Source organism: Tursiops truncatus, chromosome 3 (assembly GCF_011762595.2).
Source record: "Tursiops truncatus isolate mTurTru1 chromosome 3, mTurTru1.mat.Y, whole genome shotgun sequence".
In the NCBI taxonomy this organism is placed as follows: Eukaryota; Metazoa; Chordata; class Mammalia; order Artiodactyla; family Delphinidae; genus Tursiops; species Tursiops truncatus.
The window spans coordinates 70020168-70036079 of NC_047036.1; the positions used below are offsets into that span (position 1 = coordinate 70020168).

Here is a 15912-nt window from a genome sequence, read left to right on the forward strand (position 1 = left end):
TATACATGAGAAGATAATGTAATCTTAAAACAAGTATGGGACTTCCCTGATGGTGCAGTGGTTAAGAATCCACCTGCCAATGCAGGGGACACAGGTTAAAGCCCTGGTCCAGGAACATCCCACATGCCGCGGAGCAACAAAGCCCATGTGCCACAACTACTGAGCCTGCACTCTAGAGCCCGTGAGCCAGAACTACTGAGCCCACATGCCACAACTACTGAAGCCCGCACGCCTAGAGCCTGTGCTCCGCAACAAGAGAAGCCACTGCAATGAGAAGTCTGTGCACCACAACAAAGAGTAGCCCCTACTCGCCGCAACTAGAGAAAGCCCGCACGCAGCAGTGAAGACCCAACACAACCAAAAATAAATAAATAAATAAAATTTTTTTTTTAAAAAAAGTATGATCCCGTGAGGGGTGGGGGATAGAAACGGAAGAAAAAGACGACTTGAAAATTAAAAATTATAGCAGAAATTAAAAACAAAAATTCAATTAAAGGGTTGGAAAGGTTGGAAAAAACTCCTAGAAAATTAAAATATAAAAATATAAACATTTTTTGAGAGACAGAAGATAAGCACCTTAGAGAACAAGTCTAGGAAATCTAATATCTGAACAATAAGCATTCAGAAACAGAGAAAATGAAGAAAAGGAAATCACAAATAAAATAATTCTAGAAAAATTTCTAGAAGTCAAGAATATGAGTTTCCAGATTGGTGAAGTCCCAGCACAATGGATGAAAACAGATCCTCAACAGAAGGCGTATCTTCATAAAATTTCAACATACCAGGCAGCCAAAGAAAGAACAGTAAAGATTCCATAGAGGGGGAAAATATTGGACATATGAAAAATCAGAAAGGCAACTGGAATCCTTGAAGAGCAAGAATGGAACTTCAAAGACAGAAAAATAATGCCTTCAAAACTATAAAGAGAATGATGTAAACCTGGAATTGCATTCTCAATCAAAGGATCGATTAATTTTCAGGCAGGGTAAAAATATTTTCAGGTGCGCGAAGTCACAAAAAATGCATTTCCCACACAACCTTTCTGAAGATAATACTGAAGGATACGCTCCACCAAAGTGAGAAAGTAAACCAAGTAAGAGGCAGACATGGAATATAAGAAAAGGAGTCCCAGTCTGAGACATGTAAAGAGAATCCCTAAGAAGATAATAACTGGTGCTTCCAGGGGAATAGCTGTGCATCAGTTGGGAAACTTAACCAATCCAGAACAGGGCCTATCTGAGGGCTCCTGAAGAACTCTCTCCAGGAAGATGAAACTGACATACCACCTGATGCTTCTGAACATACTGAGCTTGCAGTTGAATTAACAATATGTACAAAGAAAACAATGCAAATGAAAAGGCAAGTATTTATCTGTGAATAGCATTTACATGATCATAACATAAATAATGAATATTTCCTTAAAATATGACATTACTATAGTCAGAAGATAAGGTGAATGGGAAATGATCAATGGTAGGTGACAACCCAGGCAGATGTTCTAAGTCCTCATTTCCAGAGTGAAATGACAATATTTAAAGCCTAAAATTAAAATCAGGCAGTGGCCTTGTATGCATATGGAAATATGGATATAAACATCAAACAGAAAGGAGCTAGAAAAAGTTGCCTCCAGACAGGTGGAAATTTAAGAGAGAATGTTTAATTTCAATAAAAAATTTTTTTAAATATAACAAAAATATTGCCCAGTATTAAAGGAAATGAGTTTCCAGTTGAAAAGCTAAACCTAGAACTTAACACAATTAATGATGAAGTTTCAGAATACCGTAAGGATTCCGGTGAAAGAGAAAAAGCTTCTGGAGGGTGAATGTGAGTGGGGGGGAGGGGAGGCATATGCCAAGAGCAAGACGGCATCCAATTGCTCAAGAGCCTTCAAAACTCTGAGGAAAAACTATTTCTTTCTTAGAATTTGTACTGAGCCAAAATATAAACTGAATATAGGAAAAAAAATAAAGATAACTCAGGCATGCAAGATTTCCAAAAATAAAAAATATACCACACTTTCTAAAGACACTATAGGAGAATGCACTCTGCCAAAACAAGAGAGTAAACCAAAGAGGAGATGATGTTATCCAAAAAGGGGCACAGGGAATTCTTGGGAAGATAGTGAAGGAAATCCCAGGATAACAGATACACAGGAAGCTGAGAGAACTGAGGGCTCTAGGAGGATATTTCCATGGAAAAACAGAATAGAAATGATGCTATCTGGCAGCCACTATGGAAAACAGTATGGAGGTTCCTCAGAAAACTAGAACTACCATATGAACCAGTAATTCCACTCCTGGATATACATCCAGAAAAAACAAAGACACTAATTCAAAAAGATAAGTACATCCCACTGTTCATAGCAGCACTATCTACAGTAGCCGAGATATGGAAGCAATCCAAATGCCTATCAACAGACAAATGGATAAAGAAGAGGTAGTATACATATATACATACATATACATATACACACACACAAAATGGAGCATTACTTGGTCAAAAAAAGAATGAAACTCTGACATTTGCAGCACTGTGGACGGACCTAAAGAATATTATGCTTAGTGAAATGAGTTAGACAGAGAAAGACAAATACTGTATGAGATCACGTATATGTGGAATCTAAAAAATAATACAAAAAGGGAATTCCCTGGCGATCCAGTGGTTAGGACTCCGAGTTTCCGCTGCAGGGGGTGTGGGTTCGATCCCTGGTCGGGGAACTAAGATCCTGCATGTCGAGCAGCATGACCAAAAAAAACAAAAACAAAAACCAATGAATGTATTATGTAAAACAGAAACAGACTCACACATATAGAAAACTAGTGGTTACCAAAGGGGAGAAGGAAGGGAAGAGGAGCAAATTACAGGTATGGGATTAAGAAATACAAACTACTATGTATAAAATAGATAAGCAATAAGCATATACTGTATAGCACAGGAATGGAGTATAACCTGTAAAAAATGCTGTACATCTGAAACTAATAGAATACTGTAGATCTACTATACCTCAATTTAAAAAAAAAGAAAGAAATGATGTATCTGAACTACTGAGATTTAGAATTCTGTGGGAGAGTTTAGCTTCGATACCAGAAGAATAGAAAATTGTTCAAGGAGGGTAATGATACTACAATGCTTAACTATCAATAATATTTTCATAGGTGTAACTAAAACCAACTACTGATTTAAGTAAAAAGCTGTCTCCTTAGTATTTGGAAAGAAAAGAAGGAAAGGAAAAGGAAGAGGGAGAAAGATGCAATAATACCTAAAATTAAGGAAATACCATTATCACGTAAGATTTAAACATATGGAAGGAAATCTCAAAAGAAATACCTAAAAGAGGTAAAAGTGGCTCCTCTGTGACATGAGTCAGACAGGAAAGGGAAGGCAGGGAACTGGTATCTTTCCTTGTATTTCACTTTTGAAACTATTTACCTCTATTTTGAAAATTTTTTTCAACTAAATAAAGAGAATTTCAACAAAGAAAAATTCTCTAATGATCTAAAATCCTTTTTAAATCACAGACGAGATCTAATGGTGTTAGCTGTAAAAGGAAAACAAATTCATAAATTAATATTAATGATGTTTTGAAGGATACATTGCAAAAGACAAAACAAGCAGGCACCAGACTAAGCTGATATTCATTTCCTGTGTGGGCTTCATAAAATTGTAGTAGACTTCAGTTACTAGATACACAACTGTAGCAGCCACTGTGAAATCCACCAGCCACTGATATTCTGGAAAGTAATGCAATGCTGAAAAATAAAGGTGTAAGAAAGAAAGCTTTACTTAACCTTTCATAAACAGCTTAGGAGGATTTATCTATAATTAACTTCAAACATGTTAGATTTTATTCTGTTTGATGATTTGCAATGTAAGGTTTGCAAATACGAGAATCTAAAAATGCAGGAAATAGATCAAGAATGCTGGCATCCAAAACTAAATTTTAATACCTCATAAATTAAATAATTAAAATAAACCTGAAATGATTACCAAAAATTATTTAAATTGTTGTTAAAAATAAATGATTGAAAAATGAGTTGGTATTTTTTAACTACTCAGCTTCTACAGAAATTATAAATCACGATTTTTTTAAAAGAATCTGAGCTATAATATTTTAGCTTTAGAATACAACTTGATGTAGAACACTACAGGTTTATTTATATTCATTTCTGTGAAGCAAGAGAGTTGAACATTATGTCACATTTATTAACCATACTAACGGAGGATTAGTAATTTTGTGAGTTACTGCAGATTAAAATAATAAATTAAATAAATGTACGTTTTATTCTCTCTTCTACTCCTACAAGAAAAGCTGATGAAATGCCTGTCAATTTTCCATATAGCCATACTACTTCAACAAACTATTCACTGACATTAAAATTAGCATTGTCTGAAAGTAAGTATAATTCCATCCCCTTTTCTTCTCAGATATGCTGGTTTACTTCTGCCAGGGAGCAGTCTAAAATATCAACATCATTTTGTAGAAGGCCTCCTAAAAATGTGGAAATATATCACATACTAAAATAGCATTTCCTACATTCTCACTGGCACATAATAAAATGATCTACATTGCTTTGGAAAAATTTTAGTTGTAAAATGTAACACCTGAGGATATTTTGAAATCAGAATTTACAGAAAAAATGTTTTAAAAATAAAATACCACTCAAAATAAGACTTATTTAAAATATCAAAACAAACTAACCAAACTTACATTTCTATGAGGTGACAGCAAAAATTCCAAATCCTTTTATAATTGGGTAAATTATTTGTTTGCTTCAACTTAATTTAACAACACTTAATTTGCCTTCAAGTTATTTTAACTGCTTTAGCTTTTTTGCTGTATTACACCTAATAGCTTCTGAACATCACTCTGAAAGATTTACCCTACAGTGGTTGCAAATTCCTACTCTGTAGACCTCCCTCCTCCCCTCTAAAGTCACTCAGTGGAGCTTTTTAAATAACTTTCTGGAAGGATAGCAGAGAAATGGATGGAACAGACAGACAAATATCTGTTTAACTAAAAGTTTTCAGTTTTTATTAACAAAAGTTAAAGTAAATGTTCTAATTCTCCATGCCTGCCCGCACTCACACAGGCTTCCCTCAGGGAACTCATTCACAGCAAACAGCCAAGTGACATTCAAATGTTCTTACATTCTTTAAGAGGTTCTTGTAATAGAGAGCTAATACAAATTGAGAGACTATAAGATAGTTATTCAGATATCAATAATATAAACATTCAACAAAAGAACAAATTATATATTCTTGGCTATACATTTAACTCAAGTATTATATTCTTCTTCCTGTATTCAATAATGTAATTATATACATGCTTCTCATAGAATATTGGAATACAAAAAAAACTGAGAGTTCATCAATCCCAGTGGTTTGCACTAACCTTCTGAGAGTCCCTAAAGTTCAGGCAGAAAACCTTCTACTTTTACCTAAACACAGACACAGAGCATGCAATCATGGATGATTACATAAATATAAATAAAAATCTCGCTGTTATTCTGATTAACTACAATGATCTTAATGTTATGTGATCAGTTGTTTAACTAGTACCATTTGCAGTTAGTTCTCAAAATTGTAAAAGTAAAACAAAATACTGAATAAGCTGAAACCACATTACCCCTAACTTCAATTTTTTAAGTTTATTTAAATAGCCTAATTCTCACTAAATGGCTCTACCACATTCAGTGTGTAACCCTGGTCAAGTTATTTAACTCCTCTAACTAATGAGCTAAAAAAAAAAAGTCAATAACAGTTACATACCTCATAGAACTGTGAGGGCAAGTTTATACAAATAAAGTACTTATAACAATGTCTGATAAGTACTCAATTTAAACTATTATTAAGGTTAATTAGCTGATAACTATTCAATAAACATTAATTAGTAAAAATAACAAAAAATTGTCTTAGAAATCAAGAAACGTGTATAAGTATTCTTGTACAAGTAAGCACACATATAGGATTAATAAAACAAATGGGACAACTAATCAGAAAGTTCAAGTGCTTTTACATGTTTTAAATTTTGCATGAAAAATAGTTAAAAAGAAAAAAGAGGATGACATAACCAGTCTCAACAGTCTGAATGACACCAGACAACTGATTTATATTGTTCCTCACTGACATTTTCTAGGACACCCTTTCCATATATATACATACAATCTTTGTAAATGTAGAATCGACTTTCAAATGTATTGAAGCCACCTTGTATCACAAAATAATTCTTTATGAGATGCTTAAATGAATCTATTAAGGTTTTTCTGAGGTGGTATCATTTAACCCAAGAAGGACCAAATTACATAATGATACATTACACAACATTACCAAAATTACTTTTTTAAATGTGTTATTTTAATTCCTCACTTATCATGTAAACCATTAGTTCTCAAACCTGGTCAAAAAAAATCAGAACCACGTGGAACATTTTAAAAAATACAAATTCCCAGAAGCCAGTCTAGATTTACTGAATCTCCAAGGGTAGGTATGGGGGTATCTTTATTTTTAAAGAACTGCTTAGGTGATTCTGACATTCAGCCAGGTTTGAAAACTAGTGTTCTAAACAATATCACCTTAGATGCCTTTCTCTTCTAGGATCTGGATAATTTCATATAAATTTCATTTTAAATTTAAAGTCATCATAGTTATTATACAATTATAAACACTGATATACAGGAAAAAAATTGAATGACTTATTCAGAGATATCCAATGGGTAAAAATAAATCTTGAATAAAGTTTTCTATTCCTAATTCCTAATCTAATTCATCATACTAAAACCACTTTCCTTTCCACTAAATGCAGCATAAAGTTGAACTGTTGTAAATACTGGTAGTTTAATACAAACATACAAATGCATTTCTGCAAGCAACACTATAAAACAAATAAACTGGTATAGATGACAATTTAGAATAGAATTTGAGATACTGAAAACTGACTGTAATCTCAACATAAACAAAAACTGTGTAACAAACTTGTGTAAGACAGCCTCTTCTAAAAAATGGGAAAAATAAGGCTTACTACAAGTTAGGTGGATAGAAAGACAAATTCAATTCAGATGAAGTCATTCTGAGCTTCTAAAGCTCTGAGAAAGATTTCAGTCTATATAATGGACTTAATGATTAGGAAAACAAACAAAAAAATCTAACAACAATAGATAAAGTACTTTCACTAGCATAATATAAAACTGAGATTTACAGAACACTTTACCCAGATTTCCCTTACCTAAAGTATCCACTTCTGTAACTGACTTTGTTTCTAGATGGAGATCAATATCCTTTGGAATGGTTAGTGGCTTACTTTCAATGTGACCATTATATTTCCTATAAAAATCAGACAAGTGACACAGAAAACAAGTTACCCTCACTGTTATTCAAGTGTTTGTATCAAACTAACTACAAATGAGGTTATAAATTTCACAGTGAAAAAGAACTTCTAATATTTCATCAAAAAGGACGTAAGGCACTCAAAAGTAGTTTTTAAAAGGGGAACTACAAAATATGGATGTAAATTATTATGAGAATATACAGATTACCAATGAAAGAGTTACCTAAACTAGTGACAGAAACAAAACCTTGATTGCTAGCTTAGCACTGCACCCCATTTTTTCTGCTCTCTCTTCTGTAGATTTAAAGACAGCCCTAACATCTCTTTCCTTAGGCACAAGAGTAAAAGGAAATGAAGACAAAATGCATTTCACTTTGAAATTATACACGTATACACACACATACATATAAACAGACCCGTAGGTATAAACAAGTCAGAGCTGAAAAAATATATTAAGATTTATGTGCATGAGAAATCCTGAAATATGAAAGGCTAGCTCAGAGTTGCTTTTACTAAGAATCATGGATGGAGGAAAACAACAGAATTCTTCAGGTGCGTGTGTATTATTTCCAAATTTAATTTTTAAACACAATCAAACATAAATCAAAAGCAATAAGCTTTCAGTAACAATAATTATAATAACAAGAAACAATTTCGCATTTGTTCTTGATTAAGTATAAACTGGGAAAACCTCAGTAAAAATTTTAATTCACGTCAATAAATCAAATAATAATTATTGCTACTAAAACAGAATAGTGTTGTTAGTGCATCTTTCTGTAAACGTAAAGCATTTTCAACATATAAAAATTATTGTAAAAATAACAAAATTATTGACAAGGCATATAATAAGAATTTAAATGTTTATAGAATAAATACTGTACTACATAACTAAGTTTTACAAATGTTGACTATGGTAGCTGTGAAAAGGCAAATGTGGAATAGTTAAAAAGAAACACAGAAACTAAAAACTGACCTGGATTAAAATCCTGACTCCTAATAGTTAAGTGAACTTGAACAACTCATTTAATTTCTTTGATCAACAGCTTCCTCATTAGTAAAACATAAATTAAATTACAGTGACTATTTAGGGTTACTGTGTGGATTAAATAAGACTGTGTAAAAGTGTTTTGAAAATTATAATATTAGGCAGAAATACTTTATTAAAGAACATAACCACTGGAATACAGAGAAGGAGGATTTGCACTTAATATTCCATGAGCTTCAAGGTATATTTGTAATGATAAGTGAAAAAGAAAATGGTAGCAAGATCAGAAAAGACAGCCTTTTCAAACTTCCAATTTCATGTCAAATAATCATTAATCTTCAAAGAATTTTTTTTAGCATCCATAAATCCATTAGCCCACATTAATAGAATTTTTATGATATACATGAGGAATTTGGTGACAATATGTTGTCACTGACATTTTATAATATATTAGAATCACAGAATCAGAGCCTAAGAAGTCCTCCCCAGCTAAGGAAACTAAGGCCCATTTAGAGAGGCTAACGAACATGCACTTTCCTTGAAAATTCAATATAAATAGGGATACAAAATTTTAAAGCTAGAAGAATCTTTCACAGCTACTATGTTTGGTCCTTCTACTTCACAGATTAGGCTGCTGTGGTCTATTCAGTGAGGTTTATTAGCAGGCAGTTTTCTTCAGAAACTTTAAGTATAATATTCAAGAGCCTAATGGGACCTAAGAAGTTAATACTGTCTACCCCTTTTATTTAAAAAATGAGAAAACAGAGGTAAAAAGCAAATGAATTTGCCCAGTATCTGAGTGGTAGCAAAATCTGGAAAAGAACCCAGACCAACTGGTATCTTTAAATGAGTTGTAAAGACATGGGTTACAGGTCTCCCCTATTCAATCCCCCACTAACAATTCTTAAGTAAAATAGTCACTTTTTTGCTTATATATTAGATTAATACACATTGGGTGCTCTTAAAGGGTGATTCAATATTATTTTAGATCATGGATTTTGATCTCTGATTTACCAACTGTTTATAGCATAATCTGTAAATGTTCCTTTAACCAAAGTATCAAAATATATTTACATAAATTCTATTAAATATTTGACACCTTACAAGCTTGACAGTATAACTTACCTATCTTTCCTGCTTTTCCCTTTTTGCTGCTTTCCTGCAAGAATTCTTAATTCTTCTTCTGTAGGATGTTGATACCATCGCAAACTAAGAAAAAAGTAATTCTTTTAAATAAAGAATTAAGATCACCAGAATTATTCACTTATTCTACAAATATTTGAGTTTCCTAATTGTGAAGACACTGCAGGGAAATATCAGGTGAAAAACTCTAATCTGAAGCAGATACTACTGCTTAAGTCTTAAAAGGTTTAGATTCAAATACAGCAACCACTTACCAGCACTTACTAGATGCCAGACCCTGCAATGTTGTTTGTAGGTATTTTTCTTACAACTGACAGTGTATTAATATATATTAAGATCATACTGGCTTACTTTAACAAACCCTGCAGGCAAGCTGACAGAAGCACATTAGAATTCTCCACCCATTACACGGAAGGAATTGTTACTTGTATTAAAAAGAGAGTCCTTTGAATGCCCTCAAAACTACAAAGTAGTCTTTGCTTTCCTTTTCTTTCTTTCCTCCCTTTAATTTAGTTGGAGAATTCGCGAACTTTATGTGTATAAGGATTCAAGTGAATTGCTGTATTTACAAAACCCTTTACTCTTGGCTATAGCTAATCCTCTTCAGTTAGGGCTCCAAAAACAACTGACTGTATTTATTACCCCCACCAGCCAGTCAAAACAGCCAAACAAGTCATTGTTATTCCTTCCCAAGCCCCCACCTGGTCATTCTCAATTTCCTGTCTCACGTGAACTTTCTGCCGGCCACCTAAATTTGATATTTGGGTTTTACCTTCAATATGCCCTTTCCACATACTATCATTAATTTGGTTCTTTAACTCTTAAAATTCTAAACTTGCCTACTTCCCTGAAAGGACCTTAGTTCAGCTTATCTTCCTCTCTACCTCTGACTATGGCAAACCTCCCCTTCCTTTCCCCTGGACTAAAGGCATTCTGATCCCACCTTTATTTATTTTTTCATAATGCAAATCCTATCAAGGTATATATGCCTGCGTAAATCCTTTCCAAGACTCCTCAGAGTAAAGCAGTGAGTAAGGCAGTTAGGCAAGGACTCTGACCAAGGTCCTGCTGTTACTAAAAAGAAACAAGACACCTAGTGTTGATAGATCTTTCAAGTTTTCAACCACAAAAATCTAGATTTTTAAAGTGAAATACCCCAATTTTTAAAAAATGCTACTGCTGATTTGCTGTTTTAAAAATACTGCTGAACTGGCAATTTGAGTAATAACTGGATATTTAATGATGTAAAGAAATTATTGTTAAAAAATTTTTGCTGTTAATAATGGGATTACAGTAATTTTTAAAAAGCTCATATATTTTAGAGATATACACTGAAATATCTACAAATGAAATAATAATAATATTTGCTACAAAATAATGTTGGGGGGAAGCAGAGATGAAGGGGAGCATAGATGAAACAAACTGGCTACCAGCTATTGTGATGAATACACAGGAGCTTATTATATTTGTTATATATTCATGATATTATTCTGTCTATATTCGTTGTATACTTTTAAACGTTTGCATTAAAGCTAAAACACACATTACAAGGCCAAATATAGAGTTTGTGACCTCCTATTTTCACAGCCTTTTACAATCTGACTACTGTCTGCTTCACCAGACTCACCTTCAAGAATTCTCCTTTTGTACATGACATTCTACCTAGACTAAATGACCTTTATTCCACAAATTCTTTCATCCCTTGGCATTTCTGCATATATTCTTCTCTCTGCTTGTGAACACCTATGCTACTACTGGCAAACTCCTAATTTACCTTTGATGGTTTATAAGGCAGTCTCTCTGTGGTATAATAAAGAATATACCTGGTCATTGTCCCCATTTCTTGGCACAGAGTTTAAAAAGCCCTTGAAATTTTCTGACTGATAAAGGAGTCTTTGTTATGCTAATGTGGGGACTCAGGGGGGACCTCTAGATAGCTTCTGGAAGGGAGGCAGGTCACCAGAAATACCAACCACATGATTAGAGTTGGAACTCTCAGCCAGCTGACCTCCAAGAAGAGGAAGGGGGTTGAAGATTAAGTTCAATCACGTGGCCATTGATTAAAAATCATGCCTATGTAATGAAACTCCATAAAATCTCTGGACACAGAAGCTCAGAGGAGCTTCCTAGCTGTTAAACACACTAAAGTGCCTGAAGGGTGACATGCCCTGATTGCACAGGGACAGGACATGGAAACTGCTCCTTCCCAAACGCCATCCGATGTGTAATCTTTATAATAAAACTGTAATCACTGCACTTTCCTGAGTTCTAGTTGTTATACAGAATTATTGAACCTGAGGGGGTCATGGGAATGCCCTAATTGGTAGCCAGTAGCTGGTTGTCAGAGTATGGCCCAGGGATCCAAAGAACTTGCAGCTGGCATCTGAAGCAGCTGGCATTCTTATGGAGGACTTTGCCTTTAACCTGTGGGATCTGTGCTAACTCCAGGTAGTTAGTGTCAAAATTGATTTGCAATTGGTATCAGACCGGTTAGGTTAAAATGGAATATTCCCCTAGCTGACAGATTCTTGGAGTGAAGATTTTATGACTTACTTGTTTTTGTATACTTCAAAACTAGTACAGTGACTGGCATATAGTAAGTGCTCAAAAAGGATCAATGAATGAATTCAGTTCTCCTCTTAGTTTAAGGGTTTTAAAATAAAATATATATATCCCAACCCAAAATTCCCTAAACTATACTTAACACGGGTAAGGAGGCACTTCCTGAAATTTCGATTGAAGTCCAGAATTTTAACTTACAGTCGATTCTTGTTATTCGCGGTAGTTATGTTCTATAAAGTCGCCGCGAACACTGAACCATTGTTCCTAGGGGAAATACAGGGTTAGGTTCCCACGAGCCTCTGGTCACAACATCTTCATCAATCAATCAATACACACCCTTGTTTTATGTGTGTTTCTGTTTAAAGTACCTTATTTAATATATACTGTTGAATCACTAATACTAAATTCATGGCCAACAGTAATAAAACTCATGTGTGAGCAAAGCTTTTCTAATAACTGTAATCATAAGTATAGTATTTTCCTGATTTCTGTGAATATTTCTAGTGAATTTTCTCTATAAGGCACATCACAGCCTTCTTGTGCTTAGGAACACTAGATATCAAGCACTTCAGCACTACATGTGGGGGCCATTTTAAACAGCAAAGTCACAAACAAAAAGCAAAAGGATGAAAAACATGGCACTAAATAGACCAGAAAAAGGATACGTGTTTACAACATGAGAGGTACAACAAGAAGGCCTCAGCTAGGAACCTGGGCCTCAGCTGGGAACAGGCCACTCAAATTTTTTACCACTCTGCATATGTCTATAAATGACCTTGAAAGCACCACAAGTATGGGTTTTGGGGTTACAAATAAATTTTAGCAAGTAGGCAAATCACAAGTAGAGAATCTACAAATAATGAGGATTGACTGTATAACATTTAGGAGAACACATAAGCAATAACTCATTTATAAAGACTAAAATTAGTTGTTTATTTCTTTGAGAAATAATTATCAGTGAAAGACTCTTAGTACTATAGGAAAACTTAAGTTACATTTAGAGTCCTGTAATAATAAAATATTATAAGACCCTTACATTTTCTAGGACCCACTTTCTTTTAAAATATTCTCAAACTTGTTTAATCTTATTTTGTGAATCCATTTTCCTAAAATGAATTGCATTTATTATGTTCAGGTCATCTTCATTAGTAACAATTACTGTTCAAAGATAGAATCTAAAAGTACTGAGTGATCTCAGGGACACTTCCAGTCTGTTACTCATCTATCTATCCATCTACCCATTCATCCATCCACCCATTGATCTATCAGACATTTATGGAGCCCACTACGGTCAAGTACTCTGCCAGGCAATGGACATATAATCACCCATAACAAAGCCAAAGTCCCTGATTTCTTGATGTTTATATTTCAGTTGGGGCAGAATTTAACCAATATTTAAAAAGACAAACATCATATATACTGGATACTACACAAAAGAATCATATACTTAGTGAGAATGAGAGACAAGCCGTAAGGTATTAGGTTACAAAACCTCTCTGAGATGACATTTGCCCAGCAAACTAAAGAATAAGAATGGAGTGCGAGAGCATTCCAGGCAGAGAAGAGTATGTCCAAAAGCACAAAAGCATGAAACTCAGAACAATGCAGTAACCAAAAGGGCAAGGAGGCAGTAGCACCATGTACAAGGAGAAACACATGAGGAAGGCTGAAGAGATAACAGGGAACAGGTCATGCAAAGCCTCTTGGGTCCATACGGAGTGTAGATTTTATGCTAAAATAATGGTTTCAAAGCAAGAGAAATAACTTGATTTACATTTTAAGATTTCTTTTACTGCTCTGTGAATTAGAACAAGGCAAGAATAGCACGGAAATATATTTCAGAATCAACAGTTCTTGTAAGGTAAGGAATGGAAAGAAAGGATGGAATGAAGGATAATATTTACACTTCTGATTTGAGGAAGATGGTGGCACATTTTCTGACATGGAGTAGAGCAGGAAGAAATCAAGAATTTAAACATGCTGGGTTTTTAAGTACCTATGAGACATGAAGTGAAAATATCAAGAGGGCTACTGTATATTAGAATCAAGAGCTCACAGATAACCTGGGGCTATTACATAATTGTGGTATTTAAATCCACAGGCATGAATAAGGTCACCTAAGGGGAAAATAAAACATGGTAGAAGGCTAAATAGTTACTAAGGAAGTGGGAAAATCCAGTTCATGACAAGTATGTAACAAATTCAGCGTTGATGGAAAACAGGGAAATAGGCCCCAAACTAAGGAATAGATATGGGAGGGGCTTTGTTTTTTAAGAAGGAAGGGAGGCAGAGTTGTGACTCTTATTTGTTGTTGCTATTATTTTTAATGGGAGACCTTAAAAAAAAAAGTGTGCTAACAGGAATAATCCAACAGAAAGGAAGCAATTAATGGCAAAGAAGAGAGGAAAGGGCCAAAGAAAAAAAGTCAGGGTGAAGGTTAGAGGGAATGGGATATAGATCACAAATGCTGGAGTTAGGTCTTGATAGCAGGATACCTCCTCCATAGGCCAAAATTAAAATATATACACATTAAAAAAAAAAACAAAGAGAGGCTGCACGTGTAACAAGGGTTGTGGGTTTGATGGCATGAAGATGAGAGCAACAGGCTCCAGTTTCAAGAGCTTAGAGTGAGGCTGAGGCAGGCATGTATAAATGAAGAGAGGATTTGGGTTGAAAAAGCTGTCCGAGAAGTGGAACACACAAAGACTGCCAGGTAGCATGTAGTAGCCATCTAAGGACATGAATTCAAAGTAAAACCTAAAGGTACAGTTGCACAATTTTCTTCAACAGTCAATGCTTCATACACAGTTTGATTTCATATCATATGATTCCCATCTACTATACTTTAAGTTCTGGTCTCAATTTTTGGTCTTTTCCTTTGCAAAATGACTTGCAATCTGCTTGCCCCTGATGCACTAGGCCTTTCAAATATGGGCTTAGAAGACAGATATAGAAGTTTATCAGCCTTAGATTCGATGTTAAATAACGGTTACAAAACCACAATTAGAGAAAAATGCTTTATGTTAAGCAAAAGAAGCATGATGTAAAATTACACATGAAATAATCACATCCATGAGGGGAAAATATGAATAGAAAAAATTAGACGGAAATACAACAAAATTTACACAGAGATTGTCTTTAGCTGAGAGGAATATAGTTTGCTGCCTCTTATTTTTCCTTTTTATCAATTTACCATCTTTTTCTACATCATAGGCATGTATTGTGTTAGTAATAGAAAAAAATTTAAAAACAGTAAGTATTAATAGAATCTCACTACAAAACTGAACCTCTTACATTTAAGTTAAATTGTGTTTTATGACATTTGCTTTGGCTATTTTCACTTATATTCAGACTGTCAGCAGTGTCTCAGATAACAAAGCCAACTTGGTGTTATACTCCACTAAATCACTGAAATAATTTTTCAATAATTTTCTTGCATAAACCTTTTACACAAAGTAATATCAGGCTACAACCTTTCTTACTAAGGCAGTTCAAGAGCACTGAAAAAACATATACCAGAAAATACAGAATGTACTGACCTAGATTCTTTAAAAAAAATTTAAGCAGCGATGCCATTTCAAGCAAACTACTTAAAAATTTTTCAGAAGTAAAAATTTCAGAAATTTAAAATGAAAATCTGAACATGAACAAATATGGAAAAGCTTAGTATTGAGAGAAAGCTAAAAAAACTTTAACACATAAATAATCATACAAAACTCTTTCACAACATAGGCCACAACATAGTTTTAAATCTCTAAATAATAATTTAGAAGTGAAAAAAAAAAAGAACACTAAGGGAAAACAAACACCACCTAAAACCTAGAAAACCTTTCAGTACAAGTAACTAAAGTATCATTTATTATACATATACATTCTCTTGTTATTTATTGGAAACTTT

The 15912-nt window shown here is 34.0% G+C and overlaps 1 protein-coding gene across 9 annotated transcripts in view; it reads right to left on the bottom strand.

The window, feature by feature from the left end:
- TMEM161B (transmembrane protein 161B) overlaps positions 1–15912 on the bottom strand; it is a 69441-nt gene that overhangs the window by 27642 nt on the left and 25887 nt on the right. For 3 of the 9 annotated variants that reach the window (XM_004321549.3, XM_073802282.1, XM_019929729.3), the window contains 3 exons: positions 9435–9518; positions 7223–7320; positions 3593–3749 (listed from right to left, as the gene is read on the bottom strand). In XM_004321549.3, coding sequence (XP_004321597.1) covers positions 3593–3749; positions 7223–7320; positions 9435–9518 — 339 coding nt within the window. Of the gene's footprint in view, positions 1–3592; positions 3750–5392; positions 5439–7222; positions 7321–9434; positions 9519–12212; positions 12279–15912 lie in introns of all 9 variants that reach the window. The other 6 variants (XM_073802281.1, XM_033852990.2, XM_033852993.2 and 3 more) reach the window with 4 other exon arrangements.